The 27,470-nt window shown below is 43.7% G+C and overlaps 1 protein-coding gene and 1 long non-coding RNA gene across 3 annotated transcripts in view; one reads left to right on the top strand and one right to left on the bottom strand.

The window, feature by feature from the left end:
• Positions 1 to 27,246, top strand: part of PLXNC1 (plexin C1) — a 149,650-nt gene extending 122,404 nt beyond the window's left edge. For both annotated transcript variants that reach the window (XM_040491228.1, XM_040491227.1), the window contains exons 22-31: positions 1,733 to 1,910; positions 4,414 to 4,517; positions 14,367 to 14,421; positions 16,862 to 16,893; positions 16,991 to 17,098; positions 18,245 to 18,408; positions 20,263 to 20,410; positions 23,283 to 23,423; positions 23,516 to 23,590; positions 24,754 to 27,246. In XM_040491228.1, coding sequence (XP_040347162.1) covers positions 1,733 to 1,910; positions 4,414 to 4,517; positions 14,367 to 14,421; positions 16,862 to 16,893; positions 16,991 to 17,098; positions 18,245 to 18,408; positions 20,263 to 20,410; positions 23,283 to 23,423; positions 23,516 to 23,590; positions 24,754 to 24,858 — 1,110 coding nt within the window. In that variant the 3' untranslated portion in view covers positions 24,859 to 27,246. The remainder of the gene's footprint in view (positions 1 to 1,732; positions 1,911 to 4,413; positions 4,518 to 14,366; positions 14,422 to 16,861; positions 16,894 to 16,990; positions 17,099 to 18,244; positions 18,409 to 20,262; positions 20,411 to 23,282; positions 23,424 to 23,515; positions 23,591 to 24,753) is intronic.
• On the bottom strand, positions 646 to 23,287 carry LOC121040611 (uncharacterized). The gene is made up of 3 exons (XR_005795370.1): positions 23,103 to 23,287; positions 15,677 to 20,498; positions 646 to 660 (listed from the first exon to the last, which is right to left on the bottom strand). It is a non-coding gene; the product is annotated as an uncharacterized LOC121040611 (long non-coding RNA).
• Positions 27,247 to 27,470: the final 224 nt, after the last annotated feature.

Genomic DNA, 27,470 nt, shown 5'->3' with positions numbered 1-27,470 from the left:
AGGCTTGCTCACAGTGGCTATAATAAGACTTCGGATGAGTTGCATGAAATAATAACTTCCCACTTTTACCATCATCATCGTCCTCATCCTCAAACCCTTCCCAGGGGCCCAGCCCTGTGTGGAGCCTTTGATGTGCATCATCCCATGTAATAAACAATGCCGGTACTGTTGTTATACCCCCCCCCCCCCCCCCCCCATTTTATTACCTTTCAACGTTTTTTTAATTTATTGCTTTTAATTTTTATTAATGTTTGTTTCTGAGAGAGAGTGCGAGCGGGAGAGGGGCAGAGAGAGGGAGACACGGAATCCAAAGCAGGCTCCAGGCTCTGAGCTGCCAGTACAGAGCCTGACGCGGGGCTCGAACTCCCGAAGTGAGTTCATACCCTGAGTCTAACCGACTGAGCCACGTAGGTGACCTTACTGTACCCATTTTAAAGTTGAGTGAACCCTAAGGATCCCCATTCTCTCCTTGTGTTTTCATTTAAAAAAAAAAAAACAACAACAACACTTCCATTAGTTAATCATTTTACATTCCCTCATTACAGCCAGGTTCAAAAACATTAAGTAACTGAGCATTTCACACCATACCCTTGATTCTGAGATTACCAAGGTACCTCAGAATCTAAACTGTATGTGATGCTAATGACAAGACGCTCTTCCCTGAATCTGTCCCCCCAAGGAGCTGTAGTAGGTAAACGTTGTTGTGTTAGATGTGTTCGTTTGTTCTCAAAGTAAACCTGAAATTGCTTTTAAATTTGTTTTGAAATACTCCCTCGTTCTGTGTTTTCACACACTCACAAAGCCCTTCCCTTCCCCCATCAGTCTGATTCTGAGGCTTTGCTGCATTAGGAGAATGTGAACTGGCACTGAGATGTAAGCAATGAATGCAAGGGTACTAGTACAGGGTGGGGATCTCAGGGTTTTAATGAGGGCTTGGGAAACTGAAGATCTTGAAAGTGGACGGGGAGATAAATGTTATTGCAATTAATGCTGCATATTGAAAAGTAACCTCTTCAGCATAATCAATACGGGGACCTCCCTGACCTTCCCTGTCACCTGGAACTTCACTTCTGGGACTCTGTGGTACTGTTAATAAAAAAGACAATCGGGGCGCCTGGGGGGCTCAGTCGGTTGAGCGTCCGACTTCGGCTCAGGTCATGATCTTACGGTTCGTGGGTTCGAGCCCCACATCAGGCTCTGTGCTGACCGCTTGCTCAGAGCCTGGAGGCTGCTTCAGACTCTGTGTCTCCTTCTCTCTCTGCCCCTCCCCCACTCACGCTTTGTCTCACTCTGTTTTTCAAAACTACATAAATGTAGTAAAAAAAAAAAAAAAAAAGATAATCACCAGTCTGCCCTCATGTACTGTGGAACCTTTCCAGTTTTGGGGGGTTTTTTGTTTGTTTGTTTGTTTGTGTTTTGTTTTGTTTTGTTTTTGAAGATGAAATTAGAAATCACCACTTCTAGAACATTTATGTGTATATATATTTTACTCCCGGATATATTTATTCAATGCTTGCTCTGTAATGAGAGTTTTAACTTTTCTGTTTTCCTTTCCATTATCCCTGAAAAGAAGGGATTATGGAAAAAAGATTAAAGTAGTACAATGGGACCCAGTGTTTGCTAATGTGCTGTCAGAGGTATTTGTGGGCCTCACCAAGGTTTGTGTCTTTTATGAAAGCCTTTCAGATTGCAATTATCTAATAGACTGGGAAACCTGTTTGTATTCTTGCAGGCATTAAACGTCGTCTTTGAAAAGATCCCAGAAAATGAGAGTGCAGACGTCTGTCGGAATATTTCAGTCAACGTTCTTGATTGTGATACCATAGGCCAAGCCAAAGAAAAGATTTTCCAGGCATTCCTAAGCAAAAATGGCTCTCCTTATGGGCTTCAGCTGAATGAAATCGGTCTTGGTAAGGCAAGGAGGGAGCTGTTCGGACCCAATGCCTGATGAATGTCTCTTCCGCCGGCTCTCTCCCTCCGTCTCTCCCTTTCCCCCCTGCCCACAGCATGCATGCGTCTGTTTGTTGAAACTTACGTGGCCTGGGGCTGTTCCCAGAGGGCATGTCTGGGGGCCAAGAGACTGTACTGCTTTCCCAAGAGCACGTACATGATTTTTTCCTAGGCAGCGTTATCCTTCAAAGATGCTGGAGTTTTGTTTTCGGGGTTGTTTTTTTTTTTTTTTTTTTTTTTACAAAAAGATTATGTTTGTAAATCAGATTCATGAGATTGGTAACCCTGAGACTGAATGGATTCACCTTGCGTCAAGAAGTACAAAAAGGTGTAAACCCCGCGCCCTGTGTGTGTGTTGCATTTCACATTGGCATTTGATTTGTTTGTTGTGTGTCATTAGCGGGTGGCTCAGACTCTGGGTGTTAACTGAAGCACACTGGAAAGGTCATCTTCGTCTCTGCTAATCGCGTCCTGCATTAAGTATATTCTCCATCCTCCCCAACGCGAAGCAGCATCTGCTATGAATTCATTTTCGGGCTCTACTGGTCTACTGCAAAGGAGAACATATGCATGAGCGCTCTAACAGGGCTCCGCTCCACTCAAATGTTCAGCAACATTTTAAAGTTGAGCTCCCCGCAGCCCTCCCAAGAGACTGTCGTGGGATTTTATAGCAGATAACGGGACAGGCAAGAAGAGTAAAATCACAGCAGTGACAGACAGCGTAACAATGTTTATCTCCCCTCAATGTACAGTCGTAGCCTCCACGAAGCAGGCAATTAAAATCACCCCACCTGGCTCTCCAAGCCAAACCTCCTGCTAAAAGGCCATTTAGAAAAGCCTGGAGGCAGGGCCTGGCAAGTTGGGGTGAAACAACGCAAGCGTGCAACTACAGGACTTGGCTTCAGAGAAGGGACCAAGGCACCTCTCTTCTGCCTCTTTTCTGTGTCCTTCTGTTGGGTGGACTGTTGGGCACTTGCAGACCTTTTTCGCTCATTTGGTTAGAGGCCGGGCCAAAGAGGCCGCCCCAGACGGGAAACCATCACCTGACCTGGACTGTCAACTTCCTTCCCTACCTTTGCAAAAGTGTGGCTCTGGCTGCCGAGAGCCGGGCACATGGAGCCAACAAGCGTGGGGAAAACAGTCCAGTGGCCTTAGTCCTGCCAGTGCCGGGTCAGCAGTAGCAACCTCTTGCCGTTCTTGCGTTTGAGCCCATCGGTTCTTCTTGATGCAGGAAAGTAGGGAGCAGAACAAGTCTATTAGAAGCTTCTGATGGGAAATGGGAACACTGCATTCCAGCCGTGTCAGGCTTCTGCATGTGTGATGATCTTGCAAACTACCTCCAAGGCTGGCCCCAGAAAACGAGGGCAAAAGCCTTAGAACCAGCCATAAATTGTATAGAAATCCAATACCGGAAGCAGCTGTGGTTAAGACCGCTTCTAGCAGAGGCTCACAAACTCAGATGCCCGCAGGGGCAGGAACTACCATAAATAGGGGTGTTGGCCCATCTAGGACACTGGGAAATGGCAGGACCCAACTTAACTGGGGGGAAAGACATGCCATCTAAAGGATCGGTGCCGCTTGGCTTCAGCCAGTGACTGCATGCGGGCCTGTGTGGTCAGTGTTATCCGATGATTCCGTTTTTTGTTTTTTTGTTTTTAAAGAGAAATCAGTCCGAATTTTTATGTGCAATCTCCTGCCTTGAATGCTGGTGACTTGGTGCCGAATTGACTTTGAATGTTGGTGCTGAATAAGTAAAACGTTGTGTAGGTTCACACACAAAAATACACATCTGTGGGCCACATTCTAGCTCCAGGGCACAGGTTGGCAATCTCCATAAAACAGTTTGAATGGTGTGGCTTGAGATATTAGCCCACCAATGCACCCCCACCCAAGGACCTACAGAAGATAATTCACAATGCACCTGCTTGGGAACTTGAAAATTTGTTTTGGGAATTTTTTGAAGAGCTTAGTCCCTGTAAGGATGCATTATTTTGTTTCCATTGGCTTTACTTACAGGCTTAGCCTCGGAGTACAAGCTTCAGGGAAAGGTAGTCTTTTTTTCTTTTTTTAAGTTTATTTATTTACTTAGAGTGAATGAGCTAGGAAGAGGTGGGGGTGTAGAGAATCCCAAGCAGGCTCCACATGCAAACACAGAGCCCGATGCAAGGCTTGAACTCATGAACCGTGAGCCGAGATCTTGAGTCAGATGCTTAACCAGTTGAGCCACCCAGGCGTCCCCAGGGAAATGTAGTCCTAAAAGTCAGAGCCCTATACACAAAACAGAAACAAAACTCAGGCTACCAGTCTGGCTCATATATCTCCAAACTTTCAGACACACATTAACCAATTGATCTAAGATTTATTTATTTATAAATAATAATTGCTACCATTACAGAATAGCATTTAAACTTTCTCACTTCAATTTCAAAGGAGAACAAAATGCACTCTTTTTTTTCTTTTCAGAGCTGCAAGTGGGCACACGACAAAAAGAACTTCTGGATATTGACAGTTCATCTGTGATTCTCGAAGATGGAATAACCAAGCTAAATACCATTGGCCACTATGAGGTAAGAGCAAGGCTTAGCCCCCAACATCTCCTTCCCCAGGCCCAATCCTGCCTCGATAGATCATCTCCAGGTAGTACCCCGGCAATTGTTTAAAAAAAAAAATTACGGGACCCCCACCATTTTCTGGCAATTTGCAGATGGCTTGTTTGCAGGTCAGCAGTTTTCTTTAGTTGCTCATTTGGAAGAGCCTGGGCATTACTGTGTCTCGTGGTCAACAGTTCCCCCCCTCCCCAAGGCCTTCGATTTTCATGTGACTGATCAGTCTCCATCCGGCAGTTTGGGTGGGAAACTTCACCTCACAGGTCTCCACGGTGTTCAGAGAGCCACATAACCTTTGTGTGAGGTCCTTTTTTTCTGAAGAAGTCCTACATTTCCTGTTCATTTGCAATATTCAGTAATACATCCTTTTTTTATGTTTATTTTTGAGAGCCAGACAGAGAGAGCGAGAGCAGGGGAAGGGCAGAGAGAGAGGGAGACACAGAATCTGAAGCAGGCTCCAGGCTCTGAGCTGTCAGCATAGAGCCCAATGCGGGGCTCGAACCCACAAACCCATGAGATCATGACCCGAGTCAAAGTCAGATGCTTGACCGACTCAGCCACCCAGGTGTCCCCAGTAATAGCTCCTTTGGCCCCTGACCCACATGCTGGGTGAGTGCCAAGGTGGGTGTGGGGTGCACATGACCTCTCAGAGATCTGAGAAGCTTACATGGCACGAGAGAGAGAGAGAGACAGACAGACAGACAGGAGGCAGGGAAGGTTCTGGAACACACTGAGATGAATACTGGGAGTCATTCAGCAACATTATCCAAATCTTTGGTGAATATCTGCTAGTGCCGGGTTGTACACAAGAGGAAAAAAGACCAAGTTCCTGACTTCAAGGAGCCTACCACCCCCGGGAGGGGATGAAGAAGGGGGAAGACAAGTATGAGGCAACACCTATGGTGTAAGAGTGCTGTGGCTCAGAGCATCAGAGAAAGCTTCCTGGAGAAAGCTGACTAAGCAGAGACCTAAAGAATGAGTACTTTCCCCGTCCGGGATGGGGCACCAGCACACCCCACAGGGAAGGGAGAAGACACATGTTCTTCCACACAAAGACTTGCAGCTGCCTAAAACTTGAGATTGGGGGGGGGGGGGGGTGGGCAGGGAGAGCCAGTAATAGCCAATGTGATGGAGGCCTCACTCTGTGCCAGGTGCTGCCCTCAGCATTGCCCCTTACTCTGGCTTAGTCCGTCCCATGTATAGCAGTCCTATGAGGTAGGTGCTGTTACTAACCCTCTTTATAGATGGTACACTCAGGGACGTTTACCAGCAGCTAGTCAGTGGCAGAGCCAAGATTTGGACTCAGATAGTTGGGTTCTAGGGTCTGTGGCTTAATCAGTACCTGCCAAAGCCTGACTGAGAGGAAGGCAGAGAAGTGGGGAGGGAGGCAAGAAGGGGAGATACGGATTGTACAGCCCTATCAGCTTCCTCAGGAATTGGACTTTTGTCCCAACAATAATCCCAAGAAGCCACGGGAGGATCTTAAGCAGGGGAGATTTGTGTCTCAGACATGCCTGTGGCTGTGTCTGAAGCATGGTTATAAGAGGTACAAAGCTGGAACTAGGGAGACCCTTAGAAGCTGTCACTGGAAGAATTTCAGGTGAGGAATGATGTTGGTCAGAAATGGCATGGTGGCTCTTGAGATGGACACAAGCAGAGGGACTCAGAGATGGGCAGGAGATGGGCACCATAAACCATGCAGGTGGGAGAGTCCCTGGGTGAAGGAGCAGCCAAGATGGCAGGCGGATGCACTGATGCAGTTGGTCTTCCAGAGACAGAGGAAACAGCAGGAGCAGCTTCCCAGGCCACTCGGAGAGTAGGTGCCTCCTGTCTTTCATGCCTGCGAAGTCCCCAGGAAATGTGTTTGCACCGAGAAGGCCTTTGGACCCTGCAGGCTCTCCCCTCTCCAGGGAGGAAGCAGAGACCATTCTTGAGCAGAGCTTGCTGGGCAGTGGCCAGAAACAGAGGACACCTCTTCCTTGGGCTCTTTGGCTAAGTGGTTCTTAGAACTAGTTTGGAAATAGCTTCTTTGGGTGACACCTGGGTGGGCGCCACCGGAGCCTTTGCCGGAGAGCATCCAGTAGAGAGAGCCACAGGGTAGCGACTTGCTTTTGTGCTCACCCTCCCGCAGCTCAGACTTTCCAACCCTGAAGTCATCTTGCCAAGAGCTGTCGGTCTCAGCTTTTGGAACTTGTAAAAATCCCCAGGGGGCTTTCTGAGCGTATGTATGCCTGTGAGCCACACTCAGAGAAGCTGTGCTCCAGAGGGAATTTAATGGATAGGAGGTTAGAGTTAGGGGTGCTGCCTGGCAAGTGTAAGAACTTAGGGGCTTATCAGGGCATCAGTTTGAAGTTCAGGCTTGCAGCCTGGCAGTCACCTTCCCTCCGTGTTGTCTGGGTAGCGAGTTTGTCTCGGCGGGTTTAGAAGGAACACCACCACAGACGCCCTCCTTTGGTGCCCTCCTTTGGCGAGCTAATGTGCTTGTCTTGCTCAGCTGTGCCAGGAGGGCTGGGCCACCCTGATCAGGCTTTTTTGGAGTCCCCTGGCGACCGTGTGGCATGAGGTGGACCACAAAGGAAGGGGGTGTGGCCACTCACTGCCCTTCAGAGGGAAAGGCAGGACGAGCCACTCCAGCAGGGAAAAGGAAGAACCACCATAGCTGTCTGCAAGGCCAGGGGGAGGGCTGTCAGGAGAGATAGAACATCAGTCTTCACTGGAGACATCGGCCGTGCTAGACACCTATCTGCTTAAGGATGATAATGAAATTAATCCGGCCTGTAGTCACTTCCCGTCCAAATGATTTATTGGCTTCATACCCTAGCATTGCCACATGGTGGTAATAAATGACAAGACTAGGACACAAGGGCTTAAAGGATTCTCCTTATGTTTAAAAAGCTAAGCCGTAAGGCAAATAAACTCAGAGAGCTTGAAGGAAACTGGGGAGGTCATCGGCCCTGTGCTCTCCATGCCTGGACCATCTCAAATGCCCTGTTTTTCAAAGACAGTTCAGGAAAAAATTATCCACCACTACCCTCGGCCACCAAACTCTATCCCCAGTTTAGTAGTTCCCCTGCAGATTCAAAATTGGGAGTAATTTGACAGGGGTAGGCTGAAGCTCACTTTTGTGCTTCTGTTAAAAATTTTCTCCTGGAGCTTACGTTTCCCTCCAAAGAGACAAGATGCTAATTACCACTCTTATTTACTAAAGCACCCTAGTTTGAGTCACTGCAAGTACTTGAAAGCAAAAAACTGTATTTCATTTAAAAATAGGGTCTAACTCGGAATTTTAAGTGATTCAGACTCATCTCCCTCCAATTAGCCCAAATTACTTAGGTTTTAAAGTTAATCTTTAGTGACGGCCAGTTCCTCCTACTATCTAAACAAAGTCCCGTTGCTGGAGTGGAAACCTGGTTCTTCTCTCCTGTTCTGTCCTTAGGGCAAACAGAGTGTAGCTGATTTCCTCTGAATGAGATTTACTGTCCGAATATTTGAAGAACAGGTTTCTAGAGGGGATCTGAAGGCACAGCAAAAATATAGCATCTCATGGACCAGATGCAGCCTCCACAGCCCCAAATTGCTGGCAATGCTCTGTCATCTATAGGATGGCATCCTTGCCAACCCTGGGCATCGCCAAGATTGCTTTGCATAGTGATGACAGCACTGTTCATGTGCATAAGCACAGTTCAGGTTCACAACCCTATGATGAAGGTGCTTTTATTACCCTCGTTTTCCATCAGATGAGTGCAGAGGAGGGTGGATTTCTGCTACAGTCTCCTTCGGTCCCGTGCAAACAAGGGGTAAAGCCAGCATCTTTACAAACACATTAAGCCAGAGGCATCTTTATCCCCTATAATTAAATCCTCCCCAAGTGCTTCCTTAACTGGCCATCGCTGAGTGTGCCTTTCCTATTAAGGAAACTGCACTGTGTTTTGGAGCTGATAAGATCAGTTGTGTGTATGTATGGAGAGGTGTCTCTGGGTCCAGGCTGTCTTCCCCTCCCCTGCACCTCCGTGTGACCTTTTGCTGGACGGTGTTATCACACTTACACCCCGCAATAGGGTGGCATCGCATATACAGAACAGGTGTTGTGTCCGGCAGGAAATGCCCTCTATAGACTTCACCTCACATTCTGAACCATGAGGTTCTGAGGGGCAGAAAAGATGTTTAAACCACTGTGATGTTGAAGAACGCTCTCGTAACAGGTGCACGCTAATGCCGCAGTGGTCGTCGCCACCGCTCAAGTTGTCATTCAAATGACATGTAGAGCTCATAGGGATGTTCCAAAGTGTCTGCTAGGTAAAGTCAGCGGTCCGTCCCATCAGGTGTGTCATCCGTGACACTAAAATAAAGGGATTTGACCATCTCTAAAGGTCTCTTGCAGCACGAGTGACTTTAGACATTTATTTATTCATTAAACAAGCACAGAGTGCTTCTTGTATACTGGGCACTGTTCCAGGGGCTCTTACGAATAGCAGCTCCTTTAGTCCTCTGTACAGCCCAGTGAGGTAGATGGATACTATCATTATTCCCATGCTAGGGCACAGGGAGAGGTTCTGCGTAGCTCTTCTCAATGATGCCCCAAGGCCGGAAGCAGATGAAACAGCAATGGCGCTGGAGACATGGCTCTTCTCAAGGCCGGAGAGATAGGCTTGGTTCCAGCTGGGCTTGTAGCCCATGCCTCCAGCCTCTAAGGCAGCCTCGGCTAGGAAGCTGGGCCAAATGATGAAAAATCCTGGTAGTTACTTTCTCTGATGTCATATCCAAAAAGGTAACTTCTCTTAAAATCTTCTGCTGAATCTCATGTCTGTGAGTTTATCAAAATCCTTATTTTTAATTCTACGTCAACATAATTTAAGGCCAGTGTTCCTTGAAGATGACAACAATTGCCTTCTTCAGATAGGAGGCCTCTTGTAGGCACCCAAGAGCTCACCACCCCAGCCCAACAAAAGCAGGGGAGTGCTTAAGGTTCCCAATTTCAGGCACACTTTTAGAGAGCAAACTGGCTCCTAGAGGACGAGGTCTGGTTCTGACAGTCCTCAGAGAGAGTTTGCTACTGGCCCAGGCTGAATTCCAAGTACCCAAGGAAGACGCAAGAGCTCTACTGGCATTTTAACTAGTTGGAAGCATCCTTTAGAGCTCTGTCCTGGGTGTCCAGAACCACATGTATGATTTGATATGTGTGTTGGGAGTGTTCTGATGGGGCCCCTTCCAAACACACCAATGAACACTGAACCTCCTTTGCTAATGGACTGAGCAAGGTTATCCCTCTGGCCCCGAGAAACAGGATTCCTTTATTATCTGCCTCCAGCCTTGGGGTGTCAGTGGGAAGAGCTAAGGGGGTAGGTGGGGAAAGCAAAATTGATGAGTGGTTGTGGGGACAACGCTGGTTGAATAGAGTTCTGCTTTCACATAATACCATTTTAGGAATGAGGGATACCAGTAAGGGTTTCCATGTGGTGATGTGTATTGATTACTGTGTTTTCAGTTTAAGAAAAAAAGTATCACAATATTTCATAATTTTCCATACAATTCTTAGGCTGACATTCCGGCTTTCCTCTTAGACTAAGCAATATGAAATTACCAACCTTTGACCATTTTTACCCATAAAAAATGGCAGTTTTGTAAGACTAAATATAAATTCAATCTTCTATATCTAGAAAATCTATCCTTACGGAATTTTCTTCAACTCCTGCCACAAGGATAGGGTTTTGCCACAGAGAAGTCCCACCTTGGCTTGCACGTGATTTGGAGGACGTGTACCTCCTGCTGATTTCAGGAGTGATTTTAAATTGTCGACCTGAGTCCGTTTAGCCTTGTGCGGTCACAATTCCTAATTCTGATAATGGAGGAGTCTACGGTTTTCTCTACCTTGTTCCAACATGGGCCGGTCATCATCGAAGGGGTATCGCCTTCTTGTCTCATTGAATCCTGGAGCACTGTGAGACTGGGAGGAATTTAATTTGAAATTGCCGTGCGCTACCAGTTCTGCTCTGGGCTGGAGAAACATTCCCGCTGCAGATCCATCTAGTGACATTAATCTTTCTTTGATTTAATTTGGTTTTCATTCCTAAAGTAGGGGCCCAGAGGCCGCTCCCTGCCTCACAGGAGTACAGGAGGATTAATGAGTCACTCTCAGGAAAGCATTTGGAGCTCCTCAGATGGAACAAACAGTATCATATTTTTAACACTTTAGATTCTGTGGCACTTTTCAAAACGGCATTTCTGTCCTTAACTCAGCAGCAGCTGACTTGTGCAAAATAGAAAATGGAAACCTTATCCCCCCACCAAACATCTGTAAGTGAACTAGTTTCTGTCTTACGATGGTGTTAAAGTGTCACGTGGGGGGAAATGTTCCAGCCCCAGAGCAGCTGTGAAAGTTAGAAATACACTCACACACACATGCTCGGACACACACACAACTCAACCACTAATAAAATGCTTTTACACTTGCTCTCGGGAGATAATTTCAGAATAAAATTTCCGTGGTACAAGCTGCGTGTGCGCTATCTTAATGCCTGAGCACAGTGCCAGCAGTGAGTCCTTGCCAGCTCTTGAAAAGACATTTGAACCTTTGGCAGGGCTGCTTATCGGAAAGCCCATCCGTGGTGTTTGTGATTATAGGGTAAGGGTGCTCACGTTTAGCAAAACAAAGCGTCTGACGGTAGTGGAGTATTGGCTCAACACTCAACAGGATCCATTTGGGATTCATTCTTTGACAATTACCCAGAATGAATCACCAGCTTCCTTTTATAAAAAGATATTTATTGGCTTAGAAACAGAGCATATCCAGCTCTTCGTGGGGAGGAATTTTAGAACTATGTTCAAACACTCTCATAAACTTGGTGTCTGAGTGTTGCTAAGAGGGTGCCTGCACAGAGTGTTTACTTTAATTGCATCAAATGTGGAGGAGAATGGAAAAAGCAGCCAGAAAACAATGAATGGCTCAAGGGGAAAGAGGAGGAGGTTTGGTAATAACAGCAGGGTCGAAGAATTCAATAAGAGTCCAAGCTGGAGACACTTTTCAGAGACCTGATGGCCCAGCCAGCCTCTGCCCAGCGTTCCCCCTCCCTGCAAGATGTGAACACCAGCAGTTGGAGGCCTCTGGTCTAAACTTAGCAGCTGGCTAGACACAGCTGGCTGGACGGCTGTGCTCAGGGCCTCTGCAGGGCTGGCTCTCGCCCCGTGTTCCCTCCTCTGTGGGTGCAACCTGAAGATTAGACCTTAATCCTTTGGCGCTTTCTAAGCAGGTTGGTACACTCTGATAACCAATGCGCAGCAGGCCAGAAGAGAAATTCTAGGTTTCTACTTTTTTCCAAATGGAGGAAGGCTAGGTCCAAAGTAGTATTAGAATTCAGACCAGACTGAGGACTTCAGAGTGGAGGGAAAAAGCACTCAGCTGACCATGTTCTGAAAAGACAGGGTTAATCCTCCCTCCATAGTCCCAGAATGAAGGCAAAGATTTGTGTATCCTTGACTTGCCTCTCTTCAGGGTTCCTTTGTCTTACATTTTTGTGGACTAGCCTCTCAGAATAATTTACTCCTCACAAGAAGTGAGGCCTGCCCCCTGCTTCTTAGCACCCAGTCCCCTTAGCCTCAAGGATGCTTCTTGCCCCAGTCGGTTGTGGGGGAGGGCCGCGCTGGAGGGCCATCCGGCCTTGGCTTCCATAGTCCCGAAAGGCCTCAGGTGAGAACTCCTGACTTGATAGACAAAAGAGGGTATGCACGGGCCTTGCAGTAGTGGGTCAGTGTGGTAAAGGCATTTATTTGTCAAATTGTGTACATTTAAAATCTGTGGCAATTTTTTAGCAGCTCTATTGAGATATAATTTATATACCATAAAGGTCACCTTTTAAAATGTACAATGCAATGGTTTTTGGTGCATTTGCAGAGTTGTGTAGTCATCACCACAATCTAATTTTAGAACATTTTCATCACCCCCAAAAGAAACCTTGAATTCATTAGCAGTCACTCCTCATTCTTCTGACCCCTGCTTTAGGCAGCTAGTAATCTACTTTCTGTGTGCATAAATCTGTTCTGGACATTTTATCTAAATGGGATCATACAACATGTGGTCTTTTGTGGCTGGCTTTCACCTAGTATAATGTTTTTGAGGTTCATGTTGTAGCATGTCAATACTTCTGTCTTTAGTGTATGGCAGTTTTTTGTAATATATTCACACAATAATACAAAGTCATTTTAAAACGACTGAATTGCTTGTAGCTGCAACAGTGTGGATACACATCACAGACCTTAAGATGACCCCAGGAAGCCAGACCTATACACACACACACACACACTCGTAGTTGACCCTTGAACAATGCAGGTTTGAATGGTGCAGGCCCACTTACATGCAGATATTTTCCAGTAAATACAGTACAGTGCTGTCAGTGTATCTTCTCTTACGATTTTAATACTTTTTTCTCTAGCCTTATAAGGATACAGTATGTAATACATACAACATACAAGATACGTATTAATTGACTTATTGGTAAGGCTTCCTGTCAACAGTAGGCAGTTAAGTTTTGGGGGAATCAAAGGTTATATGTGGAGTTTCAACTGTGCAGGGGGCGGGTACCCCTAACCCCCATGTTGTTCAAGGGTTAGCTGTACTATATAATTCCATTTATATGATGTTCAAGAACAGATGGAAGTCAGAATAGTGGTTATCTCTGGCTGAGGATGGGGTGGTTATTGACTGGGAGGGGATAACGGGTACTTCGTAGGACCTTGAAATACAATTTTTATCCTCACGTGAGTAGTGGTTACACAGGTGTATACTTAACATTTATTAAGCTGTATACTTAATATTAGTGAATGTGAAGTGCTTTCCTATAAGTTATACTTAATTGCAAAGTTTTTATTTAAAAGTATATGCAATTTTTATGATTTTGCAAGCTTTTTAAAAATACGATATTCCTGCAGAAAAGAGAACAAATCATAAGTGTACTAGTGGATGAATTATCAGAAAGTGAGCACACCCTGTAACTACAACTCAGGTCAAGAGAGAGCATTATGGGTACCTCAGAAGCCCCCTCCAGGCCCCTCCCAATCACTAACCCCGCTCTCTTGTCCAAACATCTAACATCATAGTTTGACTGTTTTTGTGTTTGTTTTAGCTTTACGTGATTGGAATCACATAGTATGTATTCCTCTGTGTTGGGCTTCTTTGCACCTTACCACTGTGAGCAGTGGAGCAGTAATTTGCTCATTTTTCACCTCTTTATATTCTATTGTATGGACATACCCCAAATTATTTATTCATTGATGATGTGTGGTTGTTTCCAGTATGGGGCAATCGCATATAGTTTGCTATCAGGATATGCACTTATTTCTGTTGGATATATACCCGGATGTGAAATTGCTCTGTGATACGGTAAACACCAGCTCTAGCTGACACAGCTTTGAACACCTGTTTCAGCATTTCTGAATACAGTAGGAACCTCAAAAACATAGTGGCCCAAGCCTCTTTTGACCTCTGAGACGCTGGGATACTTCCTAACACAGCCTTGTCTTCCCCTCTGCCCGGGCTGGCCCACCTCCCATTAGCCCTATGGTGTGTTGGCCCCCCCTCTTCCAGCCTCACTGCATCTCACTGCCTTGTCTATGTCCTTCACAGGACTGTGAGCTCCTTGAGGGCAGAGACAGTGTCTTCATCACCATTATAGCTCCAACTTCCAGCACATAGAAGTTCTTGATAAATATTTAATAAATGAGACAATGCCAAGATCCAGCCAGCCATCTAATTCCTGGATGAAGTTGAGAAATGTATTAAATTTTGAAAACTCATATATTTTTTATCTTTGCTTTCAGATATCAAATGGATCCACTATAAAAGTCTTTAAGAAGATAGCAAATTTTACTACAGGTAACCGATATAATGTTAACCTTTTGTTCTCACCCACTTTTATATAAAGTATTGTTTTTTGCCTCTTTCAGATGTATTGTCACAAAAGTGAGATTGAGTTGTTTCTATGTAATTCTCTGAAATTGGAGAAAAGCCATTTTGATCTGTTTCTATTCCTAAGAACGTGAGCTTTGCAAAAAAGAGGACAGGAACCAGTAAATAGCAGTTGGCCGGACTGCCCAGCAGAAAGGAAGCTGCTGCCTCTTGACAGCCCTGAACTCAGGGCAGAATCTCAGCCTTCCTCGCTCTGTTCCAACTCCTCAGTAGGATGGGGGCTAACAGAGAAGACGACCCCTCTGGCAAACTGAGAGGGAAGCCGGTAGATAATCACACAGCCCTGCAAGCACTGAACAAACAAGATAATCCACTTAGAAATCCAAATCTCCTTGCGATAGCAGCTGCAAAATTCCCAGAAAGCGGAGTGAGACAAACTAAATGGGGAGCTTTTATGGGAAAGTCAATGGGCTAGCCTCTAAACTCTCTACCCACCTCCCTGATGGTCTCAGGAAAGGAAGGAAGGGAATTGAGAAATTCCCTAAATCCCAGTCTAGGTTTGTCTCCAGAGAAAGGATACCCCAGCTAAGACACTCTGTCCCCAGCCCTTGGAAAGTTTCTGGGCCTCACCAACAGCACTTTTCACACATATAACTGGAGGGGAGGCTTCCTGATTCCTAGATTCAATACTAGGAGCGGCCTCATAGGTCCCAATACCTGGTCAGTACAAACAGAGAATGCAGGGCCCCCAATTAAATAGAAAGGATAATTTGGTAGGTTGTAGGAAACCCCTGTGAGGAACCTCACAGTCCATCATTAGATCTGGCTATTTAGTGACAGAAGCCATCTTGCAGAGGTGGCCGCCACTCTGGCGTAGGGAATTGGTGTCCTTGTGTTATAAAAAAGCAGAACTTTGTATTTTAAGCTTCAAAGATCAGGGATCTCACATTTGGATCTCTTCATGGGACCTCAAGGCAGTCAACGTCTCTGTTTCTTCCCTGTCCAGGTCAGCTGAGAGCCATTATTTTGATCACTCTCCTCCTAACCCTTCACCTTCTCCTGTCCCTGTCCCCTATTTACTACCCTCTCTGTCATGTCCCAGCCCTGGATGAACCCAATACTAGCCTTTCCTAAACCTATATCCAGGCAGCCACTGGAGGAAGGCACACAACAGCATAGCTTGGAGTCACTATAATTTCATGGTGCCCAACATGACTGGGACCCTCAATGCAGCCTACACCCACTAAATTTCTCTAGGTAACTCACTCTGTGTTCTCCAGAATTCTGCCTTCTCTCCTCAAAGCTCTGACCTACACGGCTCTATCGGCAGCAGACTTGATCCTGTACGTCGCAGAGAAAACAGGAATCAGAACTCCATCAACATCTAGCACCAAACCTACCACCCTACCTGCATCTGCCCATTTCTTCCTGTGCTCCTTCCCACCCCCACCAGCATTCCAGGATTTCCTTCCTCTTATCCAAGGCCAGTCTCTCACCTGTGTCTTCAATCCCATCATTTCCAACCTTCCAAGCATTCTTACACCACAGACAATCTTCTCTCACCTAAATTTTCTATACCTCCCCACTTACTACAGCTTTTGTTAGTGTTTCAAGGTATTCTAGTCTCCTTCATCTTCAAAACAAAAAAACCTAGTCCCTTGATCCTTCTTTTCCGTTTACCATTCCCTTTACTACATTTCTTTCAGGACTGTCCTCACCCTGTGTCACTGTCACACTTGCTCTATAAACTCCCAACTCATTGCCCTTCTTTCAGATCCTAGGAGGGGTCACGTTCCTTCCACCTTAGGGTCTTTGCACCCATTCCCCTTCTTCCATTTGCCTGGCTAACTAGTCATTCATTTAGGTTCAGCTCCAACACCCCTTCCCCTGAAAGACCTCCCAGAGTAGGGCCGGCCTTTGTCAGTTACTTTCTTAGCATATACTTCTTCAGGAGCCTTATCACAGTTGTAGTTAAATAATTGTATAATTAATAGTATGAAGTCTCTCATTGGCTAGGATGTAAATTCCACTGGGGTGGGGGGGGGTAACTAGGTCTGTGTTAAGATTGCCTTTTGCCTAGGAGCCCCTGGCACTCAGTAGATGCCCCCAGGTACATTTGTTCATGAGTGGGGCTTGAACCTCTCCTACTCACCCAACGAAGGATCATTCAGCCTGTTTTAATACTTCCAGGAATAGGGAACCTGCTTCCTACTCCCTGGCCCGTTTGGTCTTCACGTTGTTAAGATCTTAAGATGCAACAGGGTAAAAAAAAAAAAAAAAAATAGCTGTGAAGAGCTCAAGTAACCTCTTCTGTTTATAGCACAAATGGGGCATTTTATGAGAGGGCCAATTAGCCCGTGGTTGTTTTTTTAATAGACTGTTTTCTCCCCCTTTCTCTGGCATTCAGATGTGGAATACTCAGAAGACCACTGCCATTTGGTGAGTTCAGTCTTTCTTGTGCTTGCCGCTGAACTGGATGCCTTCTGTAGCATGAACGGTCTCCTTGGGTAACGCTTCTAGTCTGTCTTCCCTTTAGATTTTACCAGATTCGGAAGCATTCCAAGATGTGCAAGGAAAGAGACATCGAGGGAAGCACAAGTTCAAAGTAAAAGAAATGTATCTGACAAAGCTGCTGTCGACCAAGGTACACTTAACTGTTCTGGGAGTGCTTTTATGGCTACCTTGGGGGTGTATGATGTGTTTGACTTAATTTCCACTGAAGTGTGAAAATGTTACAAATCCCTTGTGCCTTCTAGCAAAGCAAAATGAAAGTTTAAATGGTAAACACTTCCTACCCTCCTCTTCTTTTTAGAAACTGCAAAGATAATGGCACTTTACAAATTTTGGCTGTAGTATCTTCAATCAGGGATTTAATATTGTTCCCAGTCCTTTACCCACCATTTCACTATTGTTGTTTTTTCGGTTCACGGTGTAATTATTCGTTTTTATTTGTTCTTATAGAGGAGCAATAAAACTCCCTTTGAATTGCAAATAAAATGAAGGGTGGGGTCAGTGACGGCAAACCTACTAAATCTTTTCTTATTTTTCCACTTTAAAGTAAAGAATTCTGTTCACATGTAAAAGTGTCAGATGTGAAAGCTGTTGGAATACCAAATCAGAAGCAAATTTTACTTTATCTGGCTTTTAGTGAGATTAACAGAAGTCTGTGCTGATCCTTTTTTTTCCCCCCTGAAATGACTAGCAATATAAATGCTATTATCTACACCTGGCCCTGGTCTCCTGATGGGCAATGCTTCTTCAGATTATAGCAGAGGGTATGCTGAGAGCTCAGTAAATTTGTTTAGTGACTAAAGGACAGCCAGAGCCTCTTGATTTTCTCATCCGTCCCACAGAGATCTGCCTATTTGTCTTTTGCAAAACACTCAGATGCTTTGGAAAGTAGAGAATAAAAACCTCTGATGGAAATACATGCAACAGGAACAATTCTGGGAACTGAGCAACATTGAGTTTTTCTAGGCTGAACATAACTAATAAAAGCTAAACATCCATGGCTTCTTGATCTATGCACGTAGCCCTACAACTGATATTTCAACTGCTGGAGACTTCTACGATACCCTCATTGTTGACTAAACCTAAACCTGGGCATGGATTTTCAGGATGCTTGACCCACATGGAGTGTTGGCCTCATTTGATAATTTTACATATTTTCTCTTCAGGTTTTTTTTTCTGTTTTGTACATCATTTTCTCTGAACTGGCATTTCATTTTCTATTGTATTCAAAACTGCTACCCTATTTTTTAAATCTCCCACGTCTGATGCTCTCTTTCAGGTGGCAATTCATTCTGTGCTTGAAAAACTTTTTAGAAGCATTTGGAGCTTACCCAACAGCAGGGCCCCATTTGCTATAAAATACTTTTTTGACTTTTTGGATGCCCAGGCTGAAAACAAAAAAATCACAGATCCTGATGTCGTACATATTTGGAAAACAAACAGGTGGGAACAAACAGTATGTGATTACTGACTGTTTTCAAAAGGAGGGCATGGATAGTTACAGAAGGATTCATTATCCCTAGATCAGAATCTTTTGGCTTGGTAAGCTATCATGTCAAAGCAGATTCGTCCTCTGTTACTATTTTTTAACAAGAACAAAACCTTTCCTATGCTGTGATCCTATCCTTTAGGATAACATAAACAAACCTTATCTTTAACGCATGAAAAAGACCTTGTAAGGAATGTTAACCTGACCCGCAAAAGATGAGAAATTAGTATTTTGTGGTTTTATTATATAATTTTCCATTAGAGAATACTTAATCCCTTTGCAGTTACCAAACTGTCTGAATTCTGATTCTACATAGACATTTCTGCTTTTATTTGAGCAAGTGCAGTACTCAGACATCATGAGAATTAGCCAAAGGACTGTTTTGTTTTCTAACGTTTTACCTGGTTGCCTGGTAAGGCATCCAGGTTTGTTCTAAATTTCTCCTCGGTAAAGAAACAGCTCATTACCTCTATTTGAAATGTTCTGTGTATGAACTGAGTAAGACTCGGTGTTAAGACATGATAGAACTTTCCGGCACAATCAGAAGCCCTCCCGAACACTGAGGGTCCACAGACCATTTTAAGGAAGTATTACAAGCTGAAGTGCCAGAGCTCTAGGTCTCATCTTCTCCCACTGAATCCGGGTCTGTCCCAGCATCTACCCTGGCTCCCTCCCATCCTGTGCTCTAGCCTCTTAATCCCAGGTGCTGCTGCTGTAGGCTCCCCTTTTCACTGTGAAGAGGGTGGCATCTGAGCAGGGGCATTAGCCAGGACAGTAGAGCTGAGGAGAGGCCCAGCATCCTTATGATGGAGGTAATTTGCTAGGCCAGAGTTGAGATAATGGAAGGACTCTGAATGATTCCCAAGTTCATATTCAAGTATCTGAGTACCTACTATATGCCAAGCACTGTTAGGTGCTGGAGATGCAACAGTAAACTGAACAAAAATCCCTGTTCTCAGCTTGCATTCTAATGGGTGGAAGAGATGATAAATAGGTAAATTAGTAGTATATTAGAAGGTTAGTACAGTGGACAAAGCAGAAAAGAAGGATAGAGAGTAACAGAACAGTGGTCAGAGAAGGCCTCAAGGAGATGATGACATTTGAGTCAGGTCTTGAAAGAGGTGAGGGCATACACCTTGAGACTGTCTGGCTAAAGGCAGTTTCTGGAAGATGGGCAGAAGTCCTGAGGTGCAGCCTTGCCTGGGATGCATGAAGACCAGCCAAGAGGCCCACGGTGGGTTGGAATGAAAAAGATGAAGAGTAACAGATGAGGACCCAGGCCCAGATCACGCAGGGGCTTTATCCCGAGGGGGATGGAGAGCACAGAGGGTTCTGAGCAGAGGAGAGAGACCTGATCTGACTCTGTGTTAAGATTGCTGATAGTTGTGGGACAACTGAGGCTGACAGCTGAGAGCTGGGGGACAACTGAGAGCTGGGGGCTAATAATGCAGGCGGCTTAGGCCAGGGTGTGGCACTTAGAGGGGGTGAGAAGAGGTCAGGTTCCAGACACGTGATGAAACGTTTTCATGGGCAACCGTCGCCTGCTATAATAGCACTATCGGGAGAAAATTCTCGTCAATGGCCACCTTTGAATTTCTCCCGTTCTAGTCCTCCCTTCAGTGGCGCTTGTCAGGTTAACCCTTTCTTGTGCTGAGTGGTGCTGCCATCTGTTGCTTGGTATATTTGGCAAAGCAGACTTGCATACTTCAATAACAAGGGCAAAAACGTCCGTATGCAAACTGTGATAAACAGAGCATCCGCCTCCTACGAAGGGCTATACTTGAAAAGAGATTTCTGTCTCGGAACAGCCTTCCTCTTCGCTTCTGGGTAAACATCCTGAAGAACCCTCAGTTTGTCTTTGACATTAAGAAGACACCACACATAGACGGCTGTTTATCTGTGATTGCCCAGGCCTTCATGGACGCATTTTCTCTCACAGAGCAGCAACTCGGGAAGGTAAGGCCTGGTTTTAGTATCTCTTAACATGTCATCCTGTGAGTCTGAAGCATTCTTTCTTCTAAACAATTGGTCTGAACCACAGCAGCTAAAAAGAAATAGTCCATGGTAGTCACTGAAGATCTGCTTCTCTTTAAAAGCTGTCCCATTTACTTTAATCTAGTTTTTTTTTAATGAATACCAAAATAGACTATTATCCCCTTTCTACTGCAAAACTGTGCCTGTAAATACCTTTACCACAAATTATAAACTATAAACCCAAAGTGAAACTACAGAAATTTGCTTAGCTAAATTAATCCCATCTGAATACAGCTGATCCTTGAATAATGGAGGATTATGGGTGCCAACCCTCCATGTACTTACAAATCATCTGTAACTTTTGGCTTCCCCAAGACTTAACTATTAATAGCCTACTGTGGACTGGAAGCCTTACTACTAATAGAAAGTCAAAATAACATGTATTTTGTACATGTAATATGTGCTATATACTGTATTCTTAAATAAACTAGAGAAAAGAAACGTTCAGGAAATTGTAAGAGAAGACATATTTACAGTTCTGTACTATATTGAAAAAACTCCACGTAGAGTAAGAGCCGACCCACATAGTTCAACACCGTGTTGTTCAAGGATCAGCTGTACACCTAAGAGTCTATCTGAATATAACAAATTGCTCATGGGTAAGAAAATCTTGCCTGAGATTTCTACCACCACCAGTTTGTCAATTCATAATCAAAACATCAATATTGTTTTTCCTACGGTTTTCTTTGCTGAGCAAAAGCCTCAGGAAAGCAAAGAAAGATAAAAATACAGAGCAAACTCTGAAAGGGATGTTTTGGTCTTATTCGAGCACTCCAAATGTATTAAACTGAGCAGTATCTGTACCGAATGGATTTCAGGCAGTCTTTCAGTGCTGAGCAGTGTCTCCTTGGTATATGGAATTTGAGAGAGTGCCTGGGGCAAAATGTGGTTGATGTTTCACAGGTGCCTCAGCTTCCTAGTCTGAATCTAAACTCACCCTCACCACGATTTCTGCAAAACACACCTGTCTTTACTTTTGTCTTCCTAGCATCGCCTGGTCTCTCAAGGTAAACTCCTTCCCATTATCTTCAACGCCTTCTTCTTCCTCCCTTCCCCTAATTGGTTACTGCCCACTGCCATCTCCAAAATGTCTTTTTTCTCATTCTTTGGCCCTATCCCTTCAGCCCCTCTCCACCCATATAACTGCCTCGGAACTGGTCTCCTTGCCTGTGCTGTCTTTTTGTTTTCACTGTGTCTCAGATTATCTAAAGCTTAAATCTGATCTTGTCTGTCTCCTGCTTAAAAATTATAAATACTTCCCATTACCTGCCAGGTGAAATCTTCCCAGTACCACACGGCCCTTCCTAATTGGGCTTCAGGTCTCTTTTCTGGCCGCCTCATTTTCTTGCAAATTCCATATACCTTCTACGCTACAGCTTTACCTTTCCCAAACTTACCATGAACGTGTTTTCGTATCCCTTTCCTGTCTCATAACCCCTCTCTTCTAGTAACACCCTACTTATTCATTCATTCCTTCAACAAACCTGACTTCTTAATGTGTACCAAAAACTATAGGAGCCTATGATCAGTCTAAATATACCTGCTTTGTGAACTTTCCAGCTCCATTTCCCATGCCCTTTCTTCATTTGACCAATGCAACAAAAACACACTGGAAGACACTAAAATGCTTAATTTATTCACAGTAAAAAATGGTTAACTGACTAGCTGAACTATACCTTATGTGGTTCTTGTGATTACTATGTCCTTGGTAGTTATTATTACCCTCATTTTATAGATGAGGAAATCAGAACATCAGTTCTGGGAGGCCACAAGTCTTGGTGATGATCCCTGATTTGTCCAACTCCACAGCGCTTTTCTTTATACTCTGCTACTAATTACTGGTATCACAGTAAGCACTGTGTTAAGTTTGTCTTCCCAAGTAGATTAGAAGCTTCTTAAGGGCAAGTACTGGTCGTCTTTGACTCTTTACATTCAGTGCCTGCCACAGTGCCTAGCTAAATACATTTACTGAATGAATGATCACAGGATTTGTGGGTTTCACTTAAACTTGAAAAGTGCAAAAAAATCTCTGTAATATCTCAGTGTCAGCATCCTTCAAAATGATTCAGCCATTGATATGGCTATTCATGTCCTCAATACATTTAAAAATGTACTGGGACATTAGCCCTATCATTAACTCAGCTATCGTCCCTGAGTAGGAATTTTTAAACTTTTCCCTCAATTTTTTATATTACAGCTATTACATAAAAACATTCAAACTGACAGGGAACTTTTGTGAAGTCAGACATCAGGGCCCCCAGCACTAATGACCATGTACTTCCTTGAGAATGCTAGAAGAGCTTTATAATCTAATAAAAGGGATAAGCAGAAAAATCCACCACCGCCAACTACTTACCACTTTCATTGTTACATAAAGGGCTCAATCAGACCTACAATCAAGTCTTTTATAAATGCCAAAATTCACTGGTGGGTGAAGATGAGAGCAAATGTTTTAATTCAGGCTTTTTACAACCATTAGTAATGAACTATGACTGAAATAAGTTCCGTTGTTACAGTAACTCAAAATCATGCAAAAATAATAATTTTAGCTCTTTTATGAGAGGAAGGCAGAATATATTAGCATTTAATTCGCCTGAAAAGAACAGTGACTCACCAGAACTATCTGGATAGCAGTCAGTCATTCAATCAACAACACTGATGAAGGCCCACTGCATGAAAAAGCTTGGTTACTAGGAGGTGGTGATAGTGCTGGAGGTTCAGCTACATTGTTACTATTATAAATTCCCCATGGTGTTTTACTCCTGGCCATGGATGCTTGTTTTTGTTTTTGTAGGAAGCACCAACTAATAAACTTCTCTATGCCAAGGATATCCCAACCTACAAAGAGGAAGTAAAATCTTATTACAAAGCAATCAGGGATTTGCCTCCATTGTCATCTTCGGAAATGGAAGAATTCTTAACTCAGGAATCTAAGGTATTGCTAGAAAGTAGAAATAAGATAACATTTGTTACTTCTGTCTTGAAAAGTCATTTCAGAATCTCTCAACAAGGCTTTCTTTCTTTAAGAAACATGAAAATGAATTTAATGAAGAAGTGGCCTTGACAGAAATTTACAAATACATCGTAAAATATTTTGATGAGGTAAGATTTTAAATAACATTTCAAAAAATTGATATGAATCAGTCGCCAGGATTTGGTTGTAAAGCATTCTACCGGTCTCAGGACAGCTCTGGCATCCCTAATGGCCAGAAAGGGAAGCCAGGGAGCCTGTCTGAGATGGGGGATCCTGGCACCAAGCCAGACCCTGCACGTGGCTGTCCCCTTACGGTTTTATCATGCTGCCCGCCTTTGGACCAGCCTGAATTTACATTTGAGTTCATGGGGTCTATAGCCACACTGACTCAATATAACTTTGATGAGTAAGTAGTGGTCCTATTAAATTGGGCCAGCTTATGCTTGATTGTAATCTGCTAAAATGAAAGCTAAGCTTGTTAAATTGCCTAGATTCTGTGTTCAACAGGTATATGAAAGTATAACATATTTCTAACTTAAGCAACTATTTCAATAAACCATTCTCCTTTATGATTAATTCTCCTTAATCTGGATTTTTTTCTTTGGGAATTCACACAGACACAGTCATCAGATGCGCTGTTTCCAAATATATGTTAATTCCCCCTTCCCTGATTCCCCCCCACTCAGTCATGCTGGGACAGGCTATCCATGTCACTGGTGAGAATAGCTCACCAATTCCATTTGCTACTTGAAGATCAAGTGAAGCGCTAAGGTAGGGTAGAGGCAATGAGTTCCTTAAACATGATAAGCATCCCTCTTTCCAGGGGCCAGGGGTTAGAAGGGAAGCACTGGGGAGGGGAGGAGGGGAGAGGAGGCACTACACTGCCCAGGAGGGGAGGGGAGGGGAGGGAAATATTCAACTCTGACCAGGATGCCCCTGCCTGCTGCATTTAAGAAGAAATACTTGCCTGCATGTTGGCTGCCCAGAATGCTTGCTGTGCTTGGAATGGCTGTGACATAACTGGCCCCATATTTGTAAGCAAATAGTTGGTATTTCTTGCTAGCTTCTATTTTAAGCCAAAGTGTTGTTGATCCTGTGATAATGACTTAGCAAAACAACTTGCAAAGTGAGTATGTAAATGATCGAAGAAAATGTTGGCATCTGTTTCATACAGATTTTTACCACTCACGGCATCAGGAATGCAAAAAAAAAAAAAAAAAAAAAAAACCAAAAAATCGAAATCTAATGCTAAGATCACAATATCTAAAATAACTGTTCTAATTGTCAACAGATTCTAAATAAACTAGAAAGAGAACGAGGGCTGGAAGAAGCTCAGAAACAACTCTTGCATGTAAAAGTCTTATTTGATGAAAAGAAGAAATGCAAGTGGATGTAAGCACTCTGGGGACTGGCTTAATCTGGCAAAATTCTTCAGACGACTTGGGAGCAAAATGGCTACTTGAGCTACTCTGTGTCGTTACTTTTTAAAGTTTGCACATAGGTTCCACTTTGAGCACTGTCTTTTAGAGACGGAGGCACATGCACAGCTTTTAGAAAGCATACCAACCTTGTGCCTGTGCATATACCGTAGGAACCTTTCTGTAAATAGAGTTGAAGTGGTTGTTGCAAACAGCCTCCTTGTTTACAGAGAATACAGGGCCAGTAAGCAAGTGTCAGTATTGTAACTACAGTCTCCACTTAAGCACAATGATGTAAGTGGTTTTGTTTGAAAACTACAGTTATGTAGCACTTGTGACTACACTGCACCTCTGCAGAAAGGGGACACTGCCAATGATCAAAAGGAAATGTGAACTGAGTCATTTGGAAACAAGGTGGAGGTGTTAGGGCAACCTCGAGGATTTGCAGCATTGAAACTTTCCCCAGTAGTTCTTGGAAAAGCTGACCGCAGAATTTGGTAGTGTGTACACTTAGCATTCGTGAGCGTGTGTGTGTGTTTTTAAACCAAAAACTGACAGTGTTGCAACATTGTTGAAAGGGCTCGTGTTTTTCAGTGGTCATGGACTGCACTCCATCAGACTCACCTCCGTTTCACTAAGGAGCTCTAAAGCAAGGAGAGTGAGGAGGCTTTATTTAAATGCAACAGCATTTTACTCACTTTGTCCTGATGTATGTTCCCTTTTTTTTCATTTTTTCATACTAAATGTATTTGATAGTGGACATGTTGGCTATTGTAAAAAAAAAAAAAAAAAACAAACATTATTTCTGTCTAAAACCTTGGATCAAAACTATCTGTAGAAGAGTAACTCACTCCCCTAATCCTACGTTTCTGTACTTAGTGTCTCCTTGCTTTAGATTTCTGGTGAACCCTGTGGTTATAAATACTTGTGTGTGATTTAAAAAAAAACAAAAAAAATTTTACATTTCATGAAATTGCTGTTCACACTGGAGTATTATATATGAATATATATATATTTGAGGCCCAAGGCCTGAAAAATATTAGTATACAACTTGGTATCTTAGTCTTACTATGTACTTTTTGAAAGTATTCCTCACAAGAGAAAGAATTCAAAATATCATTTTACTCATGCCTTTCTTTTTAAAGAACTCCCTGTCCAGTTCTACCGTAGTCTTTTTATTGCTGATTTTTTATTCCTGAATTTTTGCTGCTCATGACCAATTTTAATACCACTGTGTTTTCCTATTAAAAGTAAAAAATGTGATTGGCAACTCTCAACTTTCCTTGTGGCACCTTTTACCCTTGGTGCTCCAAATCGCAGATTAAGGAAAGACATTTTTTCAAGTAGCAAATAAAACACTCATCATATAGTCCTTAAAATCATTTACCAACACTGTATGGGATATCAGGAGTTGAATGTGAATTTGTCTTTGAAAATGAAATTCTTGTTGCTCCTCAATATCTGGCAAAGAGTAAGAGGTGATACCTCAACAAACCGATCAAATAAGCAGTCACTGCCCTGATAGGTACCTTCCCAATCCCATCACTTTTGACCATTGTCGGTCCAATAGACACACCTCAAAAATACTACCAAATAGGTTACTTACAAGTATCAAGGTGAGAGGTCTGCTCCCCGCGTGAGGCTGCCTCAGTCTTGATGTGAAGGCGTTCGTAAGAGAGTAACAGGAGGACAGTTGAGAGCCAAGGGTAGGAGAGTTGCCCAAAAGACTTCCCCTTCTTTAGGGTACAGAAATGCTATGAAAAGGATCAGCTACAGCTTTATCTACGTGTTTAGTAAATGCTACGTGAGGGTGTCCCTGTCCAGCTCTCTGGCACAAGAGTCCCGTGTGGAGCCTTACCTCCTCTTCCAGGGGCTATGCTGCTGGGAACTTTGGGCAAGTCACTTACCTCTTTGTGCCTCAATTTCTGTATAATATTTCTAACCTACCTCACTGAGGTGGTGTGAAGATTCACTAACGTATGTAGCGTGTTTGTCAATCCTCCAGTGAAAAGCACGATCTAGACCACATCTTGGATCACATTAGCCAAATACAGTAAATGGCCAAATTAGATGTGTGCTGAAGACAATCAGTCACTGGGTCTACATTAAACAGCAACCAGAGAAACAAATGGCAAACAATTTCTATTTTCAAGTTTCTTTGCATATTTTTTTGGTGCAAACAGTTCATTTATAAACTTTTTTTTCTAACACTAGTGTCTACAGCAGCATTTAAAAATTAATTCTGTTACCTTTTCCGTATTAGGGATTTAAAGTCTATTTCTTATTGTATACCTGATTGAAGCTGTACTTGGAGATGAATGTTTTAAATGTCTATATCCAAAAATAAACATTTTGATGTAAAGGTGGCCTGTTTCTGTTTTCCTTCAAATGTTCTAGTTATAATAGATTTTTTAAATTCTAAGTGGCCCCATGGAAATTACTTTTCAGCAACAAGGTGCCACTGCGTCTGTGAATAAGCGGTTCTGTAATGCAGCAACTGACTCCAGTTTCTTTGACATGGTATTAGGCACTGCTCCTCCACTATCTACCTGGACCTTTGATCCTAAAGACTTCCAGATAATGAACATTC

This window comes from Herpailurus yagouaroundi, unplaced genomic scaffold, assembly GCF_014898765.1.
Source record: "Herpailurus yagouaroundi ecotype Mexico unplaced genomic scaffold, PumYag 182, whole genome shotgun sequence".
Classification (NCBI taxonomy): domain Eukaryota; kingdom Metazoa; phylum Chordata; class Mammalia; order Carnivora; family Felidae; genus Herpailurus; species Herpailurus yagouaroundi.
Note: the sequence above shows the minus strand (reverse complement) of the source record. Positions and strands in the feature narration are given on the sequence as shown.